Here is a 15,807-nt window from a genome sequence, read left to right on the forward strand (position 1 = left end):
ATATTTATAAATGTATCATACAACAAACTGAAATTTTCCTGTTGTGACTGCTTTAGAAGCGTTATGGGTTCTTCAGAAGCTTTACAGGTTAGAAATGTCCAAAACTGATCTCTGAATTTTATTAGATAAGTGCAATAGAAACTTTTATAATTATAAAGAATTAATGTATAAGTATTTTTCTAGTATATAAACTTTCTCGAAGTAATTAGCTGCTACCAAGAACTTTCAGTGTCCTTCCCTCATAGCCCGGGTATGGGAGAGTAAATCATTTAATTTATGTAAAATGTCTGGTTCAGTGCCTGGCCCATAATAGGTACTAATAAACCGAAGTAGTTTTTTTGTTTTTAATTTGTTCCATTGTAAATAAGGATTATGACATCAAACTTGGGAAATTTGATATTTCTTTGTGAGTTCGGATGAAAAGTTCCTGGTTGATACATTTGGTTTCCCAAACTGTAGTTCTCTAAAAGCTAACTAATGAGGCGTGCGTGCGTGTGTGTGTGTGTGTGTGTGTGTGTGTGTGTTTTGTGTTTGTGTGTATGTGTGTGTAATATATACATCAACTTAATTTTTTTAGCCTGTGTACTGGCTGCATTTTATACTTTGAAAGGCTCTCTTTCTTGGCATTCTGTGTTCTGTTTAGTTTAGTGCATTTACCTCTGATTTTACCACTAAGAGGAGGAGGAGGAGAATATTTGCTTTGGCTGATAACCAGTAATTGTGTTGTTTGCTTCTCTATAATTCAGTGTATTATTTGAGTGATTCCTATTTGCTTTGCGTCTGAGGTTGACATTAAATGAGAATTTTTAATTTTTAATTTTTGACTGCTTTTTAAAATTAATACAGAATATTAGGTTTTTATTCCAGATTAAATAAAAGATTGTCCTGGCTGCCACTTTAAGTCAGGTTGTGCTTGCTGTCATTGGCATTTACCAGTTGTGCTCAGTGCGTTATATAATGTAAGATACAGTTTAGACTTAGTGTTCGTTTTAACAATTTTAGACTTTTAATCTCTCATATATCTTTTATCTCTTTTATGATGATTCTGAGGTGCATGATAAATCTCTTTGGTACATAATCAATCTCTGTTGTAGCCACCAGAATACACTTCCTTTTCTCCCTGATGTGCAGGGATATACTTTTATGATTTAAACAAGTAGTGTTCTTTCAAAAAAAAGTCTTAACTGTTTTAATTTTATATATGTATACTGCATATATAGTATATATAAATCATTTACTTAAAGTTGTTAATAATAGTTTATCATCTGTAACGCCCTTTCTGATAATTTCTTAGATATTTTAGCCTTACTAATAAGTTTTTCTTCATTATAGAAATGTTAATATATTTTCAGTAACAGAGTTCATATTTTTTATCTCAGATTACAGCTGGATTCATTTAATTTTTTAAGTACCTATTTATTTGACTGTAAATGAGTCTTTAAAATAGGAATAATTCTCAAGGATCTTTGTAGACTTTGTGGTGTGTTTCAGAGAAAATTGGCTCATTTGGTACTTTAGCATATAAGAATATAAAACTCAAGTTACCAGTGGAGGAAGACTTTTTATATAAATATTAATAGCCATTAACTTTTAAAGCTTAATTACTTAAGTTGTCTTGTGGTTCTGTTTTATGACGTTTATTCATTTGTCAGCTGTAAAGTGATGGATTCTTTTTGAGAGAAAACTGTTGTAATAAGTATAGACATAGTGCAGAGCAAATTAAAACTAAATATAGTCCAGAATTTCCTATTGAAATTTATTTTTTTTTGTAAATCTAGTGCCTGGAAGGATTTATAATTTAAGATTTTCTCCCATTTGTTGAATACAGATTTGTGGCTAATATAAAATGAATGCTCAGCGTTAGAAGGTGCCTGATATTGAGAAGACCAGAATGGTTTGCATTGCTGCTTCTAGAATGCAAATGACTTTTAGTTTCATATTATTTGGAATTGGCCTCTCATATACCTATTTCTTCAGACCTTTAAAGTTGAGAGAATTGGTAGGAGAGGACTTGCAGTAAATATGTGTTAGAGAGAGCAGAAATTGTGTTGAAGTTTAGAAGAATAGAAAGAAAAAACCTGATGTGATACTAATATGAAGTTAGTAGGATATGCCTGTGAAAGGTAAAGTAATATTTCATTTAGTATAACTTTTGAAAATTTAGTTGGAATTATTTTAAAGTTACTAAGACTAGCCATTTGGCTAGTAAAAAGTTTTGTTTAAACATCCTGAGGTTGGACATATTTGAATGAAAAATAATTTTTAGTCAGAAAATGGCTATAAGGTGCGATGATTTTTGTTTTTGTCAACTGAGATGTAAAACACTTTTACAATAAAACATGAGAAAAATGTTACATTCGACCTTACTAGTTTCTTGCTATTCAACACAACTTCTATTCTTCTGGCTGTTGGACATTTTCTTTTAATGCACTTACTTTTCCGTTTTCATTTTCTCTGAATGTATCTTTCTATAACCATCCATGGTCATCCTACACAGTTTTAGTTTTTAATATTAAATTGAAACTCAGAGAATATCATACACTTGGAACCTGCTGTTCCCGGAACAATCACAGCCACGATTTTTATCATTTTATGTGGTTTGGAACTGAAAAGCTTATGAAGTGTCTTTTATTAACTGCAATTTTTTAAACCTTTCAAGAGATGAAACGAATAAAGAGGAAGATGAAGATGATGAAGAAGCAGAAGAGGAGGAGGAGGAGGAGGAAGAGGATGAAGAGGATGACGACAACAATGAAGAAGAGGAGTTTGAGTGCTATCCACCAGGCATGAAAGTCCAAGTGCGGTATGGACGAGGGAAAAATCAAAAAATGTATGAAGCTAGTATTAAAGATTCTGATGTCGAAGGTGGAGAGGTCCTTTACTTGGTGCATTACTGCGGATGGAATGTGAGGTAACTTGAGTTTTAGCTAGTGATTACTACCTAAAAACACTTGTAAAATAATTTCCTATTTTAATATTTAACGAATTACAGATTTATTAGTATTCTAATTGAGGGCACAGTATACCACACAAAAAACATGTAGTTTTGGCAAGTAAGTGCCTCGCTCAGTGACTTCTTACTTGTTGTTTTCAGTAGTTCAAAGGTATCCTTAGTGTCTGGAAAACTGAAGTCTATGTAGCTGATTTTTATGTTATGCATGTAGATTAATAGAGGCAACATTATGAGTGAAATGATAGAAAAATTTCTTTAAAAGGTAAAAGGGCTTTGAGCTTCTTGATGTCTACAAGCCAGTTATCAGGCTTCTTGCTCTCTTGCATTTTCAGCCACCTTGCTGCAGTAACCTCTTCTTTGTAATCTTCGTAGATCATGTTTCTTTCCTTTAGTAGGCAGGGATTTTAAAGTTGTGATTTCTTAGGAAGCTTTAGCTACTTCAAGAAAGCCTTATCTCCTCATTAACAGCTCTTGCATTACAGCCTTGTTCACAAGCCTCGGAAATTAATTTCTATGTTTGAAACAGTATCGTTGAAATGTTATGAGCAAGTCCGCTTGACTGAAATAGAGTGCACGGTCCGACTGCTACTCACCTAGGGAACTGAAAGGCGAGACTGAACTTTCTTCTTGTACAAGTTTGCTTTGGTTTATCCAAAGAAATTTTATGTTTGAATTTTATCCAAAGTTGGCAAGCCAGTTTTGGGATCTGAGCATTTTGATATCTTTTAAGAAAAACCTTGTTTATTTTGGAATGTTTGATATATTTGAAGTAGCCTGTGATAGAGTTGTAGCCCTTGAAAAGGTAACCATCGAAGTTTTCAGTGGTAGTTTCACGGTGTGCCTAGTGTCTTCTTCAAGGAGGAATACAGTTCTCATGCTTTATATTTAAATTGTATTCTGTGGTTTGGGAAGTTTTTAAGAAAGCATCATTGCAAATTCTCTGTTTCTTAAAAAAAATACACTCTCTGTTTCTTAAAAGTACAATTTTTGTTGTCCTTCTGCAACAGTAGGAAGCTCTAGAGGCATTATCTTCTGATTACCTTTCTTAATTTGAGAGAAGTACAATTCTGATCCATTCTGAAGCTTGGAAGAAAATAGCAACTTAAGTTATAAGGAAATGTTTAGGAGTTTTTGTTTGGGACTTTTTCTTTATTATTTCTACCAAGAAGGTTAACAAAGTTTTGGATTTTAAGAATGCCTATCATCAGTATTGTCCTGATGAAACATAAGCTTTCCAGATACCTCTTTCAACATCGTGTGTAATTTTATCCTTTTGGCTGTTGGCTCTTGCGCTGCCCCTGTGGTGCATGATTTTCCTCACCTGAAGGGCTGACTATTAATGATCATGTTCAAAGGAAGATACTTGAGATCTCAGATAGAGCTGTTATCAGAATATTTTCCTGTTGTTGATGTTTAATCATTTTGATTTTACTAAATGATCTTATTAAATATAAACGTAGAGGGAGTTCCACTTTGGCGTAGGATGTAAATGTAAATGTTGAATATGTTAGTTTAAAGTTAGGAAGGAAAAATTGAATCAGCAAAAATTAATAATTACTAAGTAATGCCCACAAGATGGATAATCTGAGCTACATCATCTTTTACCTCTTTTTTCCAGTTCTTTTCTTCTAGTTATTTTGCTAGTTTATATAATGAGGCAGTTTTCCTAGTGGCCTTTATAAAATGCTTTAAATTCTGTGACGAATGGATAGAATTTAGGCGTTCTCAAGTTTCACTGTAATGAGGGCTTGATTATTTTCTGTTAATTATCTCATTAAACAGAAGGGGCTTTGTAGATATAAGAATTGAGACATTCATAAAATTATTCTGCAATTAAGATGCAACTTCGTTTTGTTAAGAAAAAGATTTACTAAAGGAAAGCGTAATCCTATCCTAGGAGCACTTGGATTTTAGAGGGTGAAAAGAATGTTCAGCACTTGAGCTTTGAAATTGTTAGGGGGTTGGGTAGGGTAAGGGAGGATTTTAAATTGAGCCATTCAAGTTTTTGATAATATAGAAAAGAAAAACAAGACCTAGTTCAACAAGACATGCTTGTGTTAACGAGAAGGATGCCATCTACTTCTGACGACTCACACGTTTGTATGGTATGAACGTTCAAAAGAAGAAAACTTACCATCTTGATGAAGACCTGTAGGGTGGATCTCTACAGACTCCAGCATCATAGAGAAAACAATTGTACTTCAGTAGATGAAGCAGTTAATTTTCTTGTAGTCAACATAACAGTATTCCTATTTCTCTCTGGATTAATAACCAAAGAGTCTGTCTTATTGATGAATAAGCAATAATTATGATTTTTTTGCTGCTCCTTCATGTCTGAAGCTAATCTAATGAGGACCTCAACAAATCCTCATCAGCTCTACAACTGTTTTCCTATTATTTTGGGGATCTTCAGCTTGATCTCTGAATTTACACTTGAGATGTGCAATTAGAAATGAAGATTTATGCGTGAAGTTTCATAAAAATAGTTTTATCTTCATTGGCAGTCATTTATTACAACAGCATTTTGGAAATTTTGTATGGAGATGTTTGAGTTTTGTTTGATCTGAAACATTTTCCATCAAGCAGGTTTTTCTTAAAGAAAATAAGAATATCTTTCTTAGTTAGAAGAATACTGTTTTTCTTGTAATTTCTACATTTTTCCTTTTTTTCTAAAGTGCTGTCTAAACTTTTACATTTTCATTTATACCCCTATTTCACAACTGAAAATCTTAATTTTTTTGTTACACAAGATAGCATTTGGGCCAATTCTGTTTTACTACTACAATGAGAAAAAAAGACATTTTTACATACTTACATCACATTTATGGGAAATAGCCAGAATTCTGGATCCTAAACCACATAATGACTTATAAATGGTACAGTATTGCTACAGAATTTTTCAGATATGGTGGCCATATGTAAAACTATTGTCTAATGCTATAGCATTTACTAGTTCACCACATGCTTTTTTACAGAATTTTTTAAAACTCATCTAAAAATAGCATTCAATATAGAAAAATGAGAAAGTACATAAAAGATAGGATCACTACTAATACTGCTGTGTGTTCTCTTTTAGTCTTTTAAAAAATATATCTCCATACATTTAAAAAATTATAGTCATACTTCAGTAATTTTTAATTGTAGGCTCTCTGTTATATTTGTTTTAATTTCTCTTAGTGATGTTAATATTTTATAGATGTTTTTAGTATCATTAGCTAATTGATCCTTTTCACTCCCAAGTTTCTAGGTCATGCCATAAAACATGAGATTGATGTTTGAAAATGAAGTTACACTTTGAAATTCACTGGCCGTAAACTTGAGTGTGTTGGATTTATCCTTGTTCAGTAAAACAACCAAGTGTGTTGGAACTATCTAGGCTACTTGGCCTGGGATTTAAAATACATCAGTATTTGATTATGTATCGATGCTGATTTATTTTTCTCCATGCATTTCTACTTTGGCTTTCCATAATCAAGGAGTTGGGAGTTTGATTAGAGAATTTTTTTTAATATTGATGATTCCCAACTGCATTAAATGATACCCTTAAGTAAAAGAAAAAGAAAAGAGACACTAAAATTTCAACTGTAAAGCTCTTAAGTAACTAACAGCAGTTAGTCCTAGTCCATATTACAAGTTATAGAAAACTGAAAGTAAGATGAATTATACTTAAGTATATTATTATATGAAGTGAAAATGTATTTCATTTTAAAAATACCTTATTTTTCTAAGCAAATTGGCTCCTCCTTGGAGGGAGTGGGTGGAGTGGGAACTAGTAAAAAGCTTTCACAAACAAATGGGTTTAATCCCATTTTTTATGAACATTCAGCTGCTTTTTATCAAATATCTTCCTTTATTTGGCGAACATAAGTTCAACCGCTATAAGCCAAATACTGTGCTTGGCACTAAAGGTACAAAGAAATAGTCCCTAGCAAGGAATTCATTGTCCAGGTGAGGGGAGAGCCTCTCCAGCATGTATAGCCCCCGTCTCCCCGCTGCCCTCATCCTCTCCTTGTGTTGCTCGCATTCTTCAGTCATTTGTCAGAATCTTTTTTTTTTCACCCCCATGTTCTTCTGTTGCTCTTGCGTTGTTGCTTTGTAGTACCTGCTTGACAAAACCACAAGAACGCTGATGAAATCTAACACTCCTCCTACTCGCTGCCTGCACCTGGGCAGCTGATCCTGTCTGGAGGAAAGCAGACAACCACAATGAGTGCTCTTATTTTAAATTCGTGACTGTGAACCTCAAGTGGGCGCTGTATGTCCTCCTTCCATGCCCTTTCTACTTTCTCAGACTATTTCATTTTTTTGAGGGAGTAATTTTTAATTATTAGTACAGTTTTTATTGGTATAATTCACATGCAGTATTATATTAGTTTCAGGTATGCAACATAATGATTTGATATTTGTATGTATTGCAGAATGATCACCACAATAGATCTAATTAACATCCATCACCATACATAGTTACAGAAAAAATTTTTTTCATACTGTTTCTTATCTCCTCAAATCCCCGGCAACTCTTCCCCCATCCTCACTTTCAGCTGGTGACCTCATTGAAAAATTGAAATAAGAGAATTTCTACAGAATTCCACTACATCACCTTCTTACCTACATCTGCTGCCATGTTTTCTGCCTTCTCATCTTTAGCCTTAGGTGAACAAGCATGCTACTATCTAAAACCCATCTTCCAACTGCCATACCTTCTTGCCTAAATCAGAGATATGGTCCCAGAAATTCTCCCCTTTTTTCTCATTTTCTCGCTCTGTTCTAAACCATTCCCATCCACATACAGACCTGCAGTTATTTCTCTCATCTCAGAGAAAACTCATTTGAGCTTCCCCCTACTGTGCTGTTTCTTTGCTCCACTTCCATCCAGCAAAAATAGTTAGAGTTATTTACACGTGTTATCCAGTTTGTCTCCTGTTGTTTTTGTGTAAACCCAACCCAGTAAGGCTTTCGCCTCCACCACACCTCCAGAACGGTCACTAGGGACCCCATCTAGCTGAATTCCATACCTTATTTCTTGACCTCTTGTTACTTGCCTTACCTTAGTGCCTGACCCAGCTGATTGCTCCTTTTGTGGTACTTTTCACGTGGGTTCCGGCTGCTGCAGCTGCAACTACTTTTCTGGTTTATTTTCCTTTTCTACTTTTCCCAAATTGAAAACCACCCCTCAGTCATTCTGTCATTTCTTATCTTTATGTGTTTTCTCCCTTCTAATTGTTCCCTTCTTTTATTCTTCTGGTATCCGTTTTAACTTATTTTACGTTCTGTTCCTGATTTTCCAGTCCTGATTTGAGTCACTTTTTCTGATATTGAATTTTTCTGAATTATTTTTTGGAGCCAAAGGGATTTGACCTCCTGGAATATAACTTGCATGTAGGACTGTGGGTAAATTTTTTTCCGTTGTTTAAGCTTTTTATATTGGGACCACATTACATTACGGAAGTGCATTTAATTTTAAAACATGAAAAAAAACCCCTCAGTTTTCATATTCGTTCCGTTAATATCCCTTACCACATCTAGAATGTTCTGTACATGCCTGGCATATGGTAACTATTAAACGAATATTGAACTAGATTTGACCTCCTGGCAACAAAATGGACGTAGAGCAGAAATGAAAATCTAAAAAAAGGGGACTTGTATATAAAAGTGATACCTATGGAATATAGAGACTAGTGGGGAATTGGGACAGATGTGGCTTAGTTTTCTCACTGGAACCTCTTCTGTATTATTTTACGTATGGTAACTCTTTGCTTAACTTTTTGAGGAACAAACTGTTTTTCACAGAGGCTACACCATTTTACATTCTTACCAGCATTGTATTAGGGTTCCAATTTCTCCATATCCTTGCCAACACTGGTCATTTTCTGTTTTTAAAAAAGTGTTTATTTATAGCTAATCTAGTGGGTATCTCACTGTTGTTTTGATTTGCATTTCCTTAGTAACTAGTGATGTTGAACATCTTTTCATGTACTTAATTTTATATGATCATTTGTATATCTTTTTTGGGGAAATGTCTATTCACACCCTTTGCCCATTTTTGAATTGGTGGTCTTTTGTTGTTGTTAAAGAGTTGTAGGAGTTCTTCATATATTCTGTATACTAGTCCCTTATCAGAGATGTCATTTGCAAATATTTTCTCCCATTCTGTGAACCCACAGAATTGTCTTGTCACCCTTAATAGTGTCTTTTTAATTTTGATAAAGTCCAATTTATCTATTTTTTCTTTGTTGCTCATGCTTTTTGTGTTGTATCCTAGAAAACATTGCCAAATCCAGTGTTATGAAAATTTCCCCATTTTCTTATAAGAATTTTATAGTTTTAACTCTAATATTTAGGGTTTTGGTCCATCTTGAGTTAATTTTTATATATGATTATGGTAGTCAATTTTTTAAATGACCTCTTTGGGTAATATACAGAGCCCAACTCCTAATTAGCAGCCAAAATGGGATGGAGAGTAAGAGACTTGAATGAATGTGATTGGAAGTGCTCGTGTCCTGTGACCTTTCTTCGGGTCCCTGTCTCCTTTTGTTCCTTTGAAGAATTTTGTGTCACTTTTTCAGCTTAATTTCCCTGTTCCTTGCCTGCCATACTTTCATTGTACATGCCTTTGGACTTAGGAATATTGATAAGAGTACAAAGTTGTTCTACTCATATGCTTTGAAATAATTATTCTGGTAATGATAGAAAGGAAAGCAAGGTACTCTATCTAGGAAATTGTCTGCTTTATTTTTATAGTTGAAAGTTAAAGAACTATAAATGAAGGCCATTTGACAATGGTTTCCAAGGAAATATCTGTCGGCCTGTTTTAAGGGGAGAAAGGGAACATTGCCCATATCTCTTTCACCAAGTCTTCCTATTCTCTTTGCACACTCTGCCTCCTCCTGTGTGCCATTCTTCTTTTCTTGATACCTCACTGCCATCTCCAAACTCTTGTCTCCATAAACCCTTATGTCACAGTCTCCTAGCCTATTTACTTCTGTTTATGCTATAAAGCATTAAAATTAAAAACTACTAGGGAAGTCAAAGGACTGTATGTTACTGCTCATGGGAAAAATTCTTTTTCAGCATGCAAATGCTTTGTATCAGGCAGTCCTACATGTAGAGAAATTTAAACGAAAGCTTATAAGCAATGAATAAGGTGAACATAAAAATAAATTTTTACTTAAAAAATGACTTTCGAGTTGATTAGTTTTTCAGTGCAAGTGAAAATAAAAATTTCCTTTGTGAAAAGATTAATAAACTCGTATATTTTTGCACTCAAATGGCCTCTCTCTCTTTCCTTCTTCCTTTTTTCCTTTCTCTCTCTCTTGCTCTCTCTCTGAGTGTTTACTTAACTGGGCCTGTTCCATTCAGTATTTTTTGTAGATTGACAGGTGCATTTAATGTAAAGCATTAACTTGGACCTATTCCATTTCATAGTTTTGTAGATTGGCAGTTACATCAGTATGTTTGTCTAAATGTGCACAAACATACTGATCCCCTAAGCTTATCAAATATTAATGAAACAAACTTTGGGGATACTTTTAGAAGTCAGTATCTGCATCACAAAATACAGTGAGTGCCAGAGTTGTTAACCATTTGCAGTGGTCTTTATAAGCCTGATACAACGCTCTGTGATGTGTTCTTAACATTATATATTGATAGTACCTCTGCCTGAAGACCTATACCTTTGTTTCATTTTACAGAGTTAAATTCTCTAGGAAAACAGATCTATATAATTACAGTACATTTCTCTTGGGCTATTTGTGTCAAATCTTTAATATGATGATGCTATAATATTCACGTTTTTATCATTCTACTATTATATTCTTTATTACAATGAACACCATTCCTGTTTCTTTGATGTGGATTTAACAGTGTTGTATGGAGTGGAAATATGAAATGTTAATAGCATGCTTAGAATTTTATTTTTTCAATAATATGATGCTTTTATCTTTATCTTTGTTTTATCCTAAGTACGTGACTAAAAGCGTTAAATTGTAGTCAGTAGGTCTCTATAAATTTTGCTTTAGATATTCTCTCACATTAAAAATAAATATGTAAATTGAGATTATCATAGAAAATTCATAAAGTAGGTAAATATTGATTAAATTGCTTATAAAGTTTATAATTGATAATAACTAGTGCTGCTCTTCATCATGACTTGGTCTTTTTTTTCTATTACAATGTCCTATTTTTTCCCTCATATTTTCTTACTCAATTAAGGCGGAAAGAATTCCTTTCCATGCTAAAGAGGGCCTAAATTTCCACTTTAGATGTGAGGTTTTTAAAAGCTAAGTTAGTTTTATGACATATATTAAGTTTTTTGCCTATAGATAGGCAGGATATAAAATACGTATTGTTCAGCAATTATGAAATGAGTCTCTCCATTACAGAAAACAAAATACAAATGATGTTAATATTTCGCTTATATTAACGGTTAGTTATTAGATTTTATCTTTTATAATCTGTATGCATATTTTAAATAATGAGTTTTTAAGTATTTTGTCAGTTCAGTTTTGCTGATGAAGTTATTTGTACAGTATCCTTATTCTGCATGTAATTATTGTGTGGGTTTATATTAATACATGGCTGATAATATTTCTTTGAAAGTGGTTTAGTTAGGTTTAAGCAGAACCAAAATCTGAACTGATGTGGGCACAGTAACCATTTTGGTATCTTATGTCTGGTTGACTAATGTTCTTTTCCATTTTTATTGTTGCTAAATGATTTCTTAGAGAATTTGCCAACACATCCAAAAAAAAGTCAAAACGTTTTCTTTTTAGAACTCTGTTTTTCTCTGGTGAGAGCAAGTATGCTATGGTCTCTGAATGGTTCCTTTTAGCTTTGTATAAATATTTTAATTCAACACATTAAAATTTCAGATATTGATGTAGCTACTTTTTTCGAATGGTTCAGAAGGTTGGTACTGTTACTTATGCAATGACTGATTAGTGTTGTCCTCTCTGTTACATTGTAAACTCCTTGATAAGGAGCTGTGGTGCGTTTATTACCCAGTGCCTAGCGCAGAGCCTGTCACATGATAGGTACCTCAGAAGTATTTGTCGAATGAATAAGCCCTTGTGTAGACTTTTAGTCTGAGAGTTTCATATAATTTTTTAATTTGGGGGATCATCTGTTCTACCTTCTTCATTTTATGTAGGTCAGGGAACAGACCGCTAGAAGTTAAATGAGTTGTTCATGCATCTGTTCATTCATGTTTATTCCGTTAGTTGAATGTTAGATGATCTCAATAGACTATTCTCAAATAAGTCAGTATATTCTTTGAAAACATTTTCCTTAGTACTTTAAATATCAGATAAGATACTTGTCTAGACTCCATGCATTAATTACAATGAATTTATTGATAACTGAATTGAAAAAGTATGGTCTAATCATTAACAGACTTAGTCTTCATTTTCAAACTCAGTGTTTGTTAATATTTGTTCCAATATTTGTTTTTCTTTGTTTTTTGATGTTTGTTTTTAAATGGAAGCATTTAGTAATCTTCTTTTCCTTGTGCCCTGGCAAACTATATTTCCTTTTGTCACAAACAGGCCAATTACTCTCTTCTGTTCATAATTTCTAAATTTAAAGTCCAACTAAAGGTAGTGTAGTTTATATCAATAATCCAAACTTCCTTGTTTTCCTCAGACATTCTCATAAAACTCTATTGCTTGGATTAAAGTTGCAGGTCATTTTGTTTGTAGGCCAACCACTTAGCTTAAATTTCTCTCCTAGTTTTCAAGCTACATTATCACAGAACATGAGAGCTGACAGCAACAGGCCTGCTAGCCTTGGGGAGAAATCTAGGTATTTAACAATAATATGGTTTCTTTGAATACCTGTTGCCCTAAATAGCTGTTCGTAGTTCCTGCACGGTAGAGAGACCTCATCAGAATATGCGTTCTAATGTCTTGATTCCCTTTGTGGTACTTAAAGCCGAATCAAGAATATTGGAGAGCCACTGTGAGGGAAAGACAGCATGTCCATGTATTTGGGAATGTTTGAGAAAAGGAAGGAAGCATTTTAAAACCAAAAAATTTATATTTGACTTAGTTTTTTAAATTCTTGTATTCTTTAAGAATGTATTTTGAGGGATGAATGGATACCGTACTTGGTATGGTGCCCTAAGGAGAAATGAGAAATATTTCGTGGTCTTCTATTTCTTAGCTGCAATTTTCTGCTGTTTGCCACTTCCCTGTAATTTCAATTTCTATGATGTCCAAGATATTTGAATTTGAACTAAATTTTCCCATTTTCTATCTTCTTTGACTGTTTTCTTATGCCTAAAGTAAATGTGCTGTAATCTCTTTTTAATGTACATTAAATAGACTATATAATAAGTTTAAGTTTATATAGAATAAACAGAATCAGTGGCAGCTTTTTCTGTAGTTCTGAACTAAATTCCCTTCATTCAAGTCTTTATTCTTGGTATTCGATAGGGAATCAGAGATCTTAACCCACTAATATTACTTAATTTAAATTAACAAGCACTAGTAAAATAAAAATTAAATTGGCCTAACTCTTTCTTATATAATTTAGTGTCAGTAGGAAATGTTGCCTTTCGAGGTATATCGTTTTGCTTTTTTCCCTCGTGAATTCATGTTTGTCTCCTTCCTGGTCTTTGAAAGTATTCTGTAAAGAAAATAGAACTCGTGGACTTCCTTGGTGGTCCAGTGGTTAAGACGCCAGGCTTCCAGTGCAGGGGGCGCGTGTTTGATCCCTGGTCAGGGAACTAGAATCCCACATGCCTTGCAGCCAAAAAAAAAAAAAGAAAAGAAAAGAGAATAGAACTCCTGATTAATACTCTAATCAGTAATTACATAAAGGTAAAGAACATTTCCTATTTTTAACATATATACAAGGATCAGTTATAGCTATCAGTTTATTTTCTGATCATTGTTTTTTTTTTTTTCCTTGTAAGATTAATCAGGCAACTAAAGTGCTACTTGGAACCTCATTACATTTTGAAATATTTCTGTTAATGTTTACATCACTGGTCTCAACCTCTGTTTGGTTAAAGGCATTTGTAATTTGAAAAAGCTACCTTAACCAAAATTCTCACATTGTTTTCGCCCGTTCTCCCTCCTCGTGGATTGGTTCATACTGTGCATTCTTTTTTTTTTTTTTTTTTTTTTTAAATCTTTATTCTACCAAATACTGAATTGATTTTGATGGATACAAGCTGTTTTTTTTTTTTTTTTTTTTTTTTAAATTTATTTATTTATTTATGGCTGTGTTTGGGTCTTCGTTTCTGTGCGAGGGCTTTCTCCAGTTGTGGCAAGTGGGGGCCACTCTTCATCGCAGTGCGCGGGCCTCTCAGTATCGCGGCCTCTCTTGTTGCGGAGCACAGGCTCCAGACGCGCAGGCTCAGTAATTGTGACTCACGGGCCCAGCCGCTCCGCGGCATGTGGGATCTTCCCGGACCAGGGCTCGAACCCGTGTCCCCTGCATTGGCAGGCGGACTCTCAACCACTGCGCCACCAGGGAAGCCCCATACTGTGCATTCTTAATGAGGTTTTTTCAGTTGCTGGTCTGGACTCTTCTGTATGCTTACTCTGAGCAGGACCTGGCCTGCCTAGTAGTAATCATTCTAGTATTACACTGTTGAACAGGCAGTCCATTTCCGCTTCTTCTCTAACTCCCCACATAGTGGTCTTTGGCAAGCCTGTAGCTTGCAAGGTGAGTTCGCTTCCATGGTTTGAGTTTCTCAATCTGTGAAATAAATTCTTGATAGATTTTTAAGGCATGTTCTAGTTCTGAAGGATATTAATTATAATAACAACAACGTTGTGTTATTACCTTTTATGAAAAGACAGCATAAATCTAGCTGAAAAAAGAAAAAAAATCTAAAAGAATAGTATTAGAACAAGGGAATGCCTGAACAAACAAAAAACACTGAGAAAGGAGAATAGAAAGAGGCAAATAATAAAGGAGACACAATATAATATTAGCTAATACTTATAGAACCATACATTACCGTGTAATTGCTCTAGTAGGAAACATATCTAAAGAATTTCCCAAGGAATCTCCTAAAACCATACAGAATATTCAGTAGTTTTCAGACAAGATTGTTCTGTAGAATAGTAAGACCCTTGAGTTTAATTACTGCTGTTCAAGTATTTTAGAAGCGTATATAGTTTGTTTCATCTAATTCCAGAATCTTTCTTTTTTGCTTCCTGCCTGGCTCAACACTCTTCCCACCCGCAAACTCACTAAAGTTCTCCTGATAACCCGTCCTCTTATATACCATCCTTAGTTTATGTTTGGGTGGAGGAGAAAATGATCATCATATAGTATCTGTACTCTAGTGGAGCTTAGGCAGTGAGCATCAGCCTGTACCATGTGGAGTAACCACTCTTTTATTTAGGTATATGTTCCTTATACCTTGTTCCTAAGAGAATTTAAGCAAAATACATTACCTCTAACTCATAAAGAAATCTTTCTCTGTCACAGTGAACATCGTAACTATGGAGACAGTAACTATTTTTTGCTTGTTTGGTGCTCCATCAAAGCTACAATATCTTGGTGGTATTCTTGCATTGAAAGCTACTGTTTCACCCGAATTTGAAATATAATAATTCATGTCAAAAATCCAAGTGGAATTGAATAGTAATCTTATTGGTAGTCAAAATGTCTGGTATTACAAAATTAATTGTACAACAGGTAGTCTTTGGTTACGAAAGGTAAAAAACTCATATCTTCGTTTAGCTTATGCTGATGTTATGTGTAACCATCATGAACTGTTTTTAGTTTATCTCATAGGAAGATAGAAAGCTTGTTTTGTTTTTTCTTAAAGTACATAGCATTGATTTCCATAACTATATTCAAGTAAGAGCAACTTCTAGAAGTTCATATTCAACTTT

At 34.0% G+C, this 15,807-nt stretch overlaps 1 protein-coding gene across 3 annotated transcripts in view; it reads left to right on the forward strand.

Annotated features, from left to right (window-relative positions):
• The window catches only part of ARID4B (AT-rich interaction domain 4B), a 127,263-nt gene that overhangs the window by 89,168 nt on the left and 22,288 nt on the right, over positions 1–15,807 (forward strand). For 2 of the 3 annotated variants that reach the window (XM_061182287.1, XM_061182277.1), the window contains exon 17: positions 2,660–2,911. In XM_061182287.1, coding sequence (XP_061038270.1) covers positions 2,660–2,911 — 252 coding nt within the window. The remainder of the gene's footprint in view (positions 1–2,659; positions 2,912–15,807) is intronic. The other variant, XM_061182294.1, reaches the window with a different exon arrangement.

This window comes from Eubalaena glacialis, chromosome 1 (genome assembly GCF_028564815.1).
Source record: "Eubalaena glacialis isolate mEubGla1 chromosome 1, mEubGla1.1.hap2.+ XY, whole genome shotgun sequence".
In the NCBI taxonomy this organism is placed as follows: Eukaryota; Metazoa; Chordata; class Mammalia; order Artiodactyla; family Balaenidae; genus Eubalaena; species Eubalaena glacialis.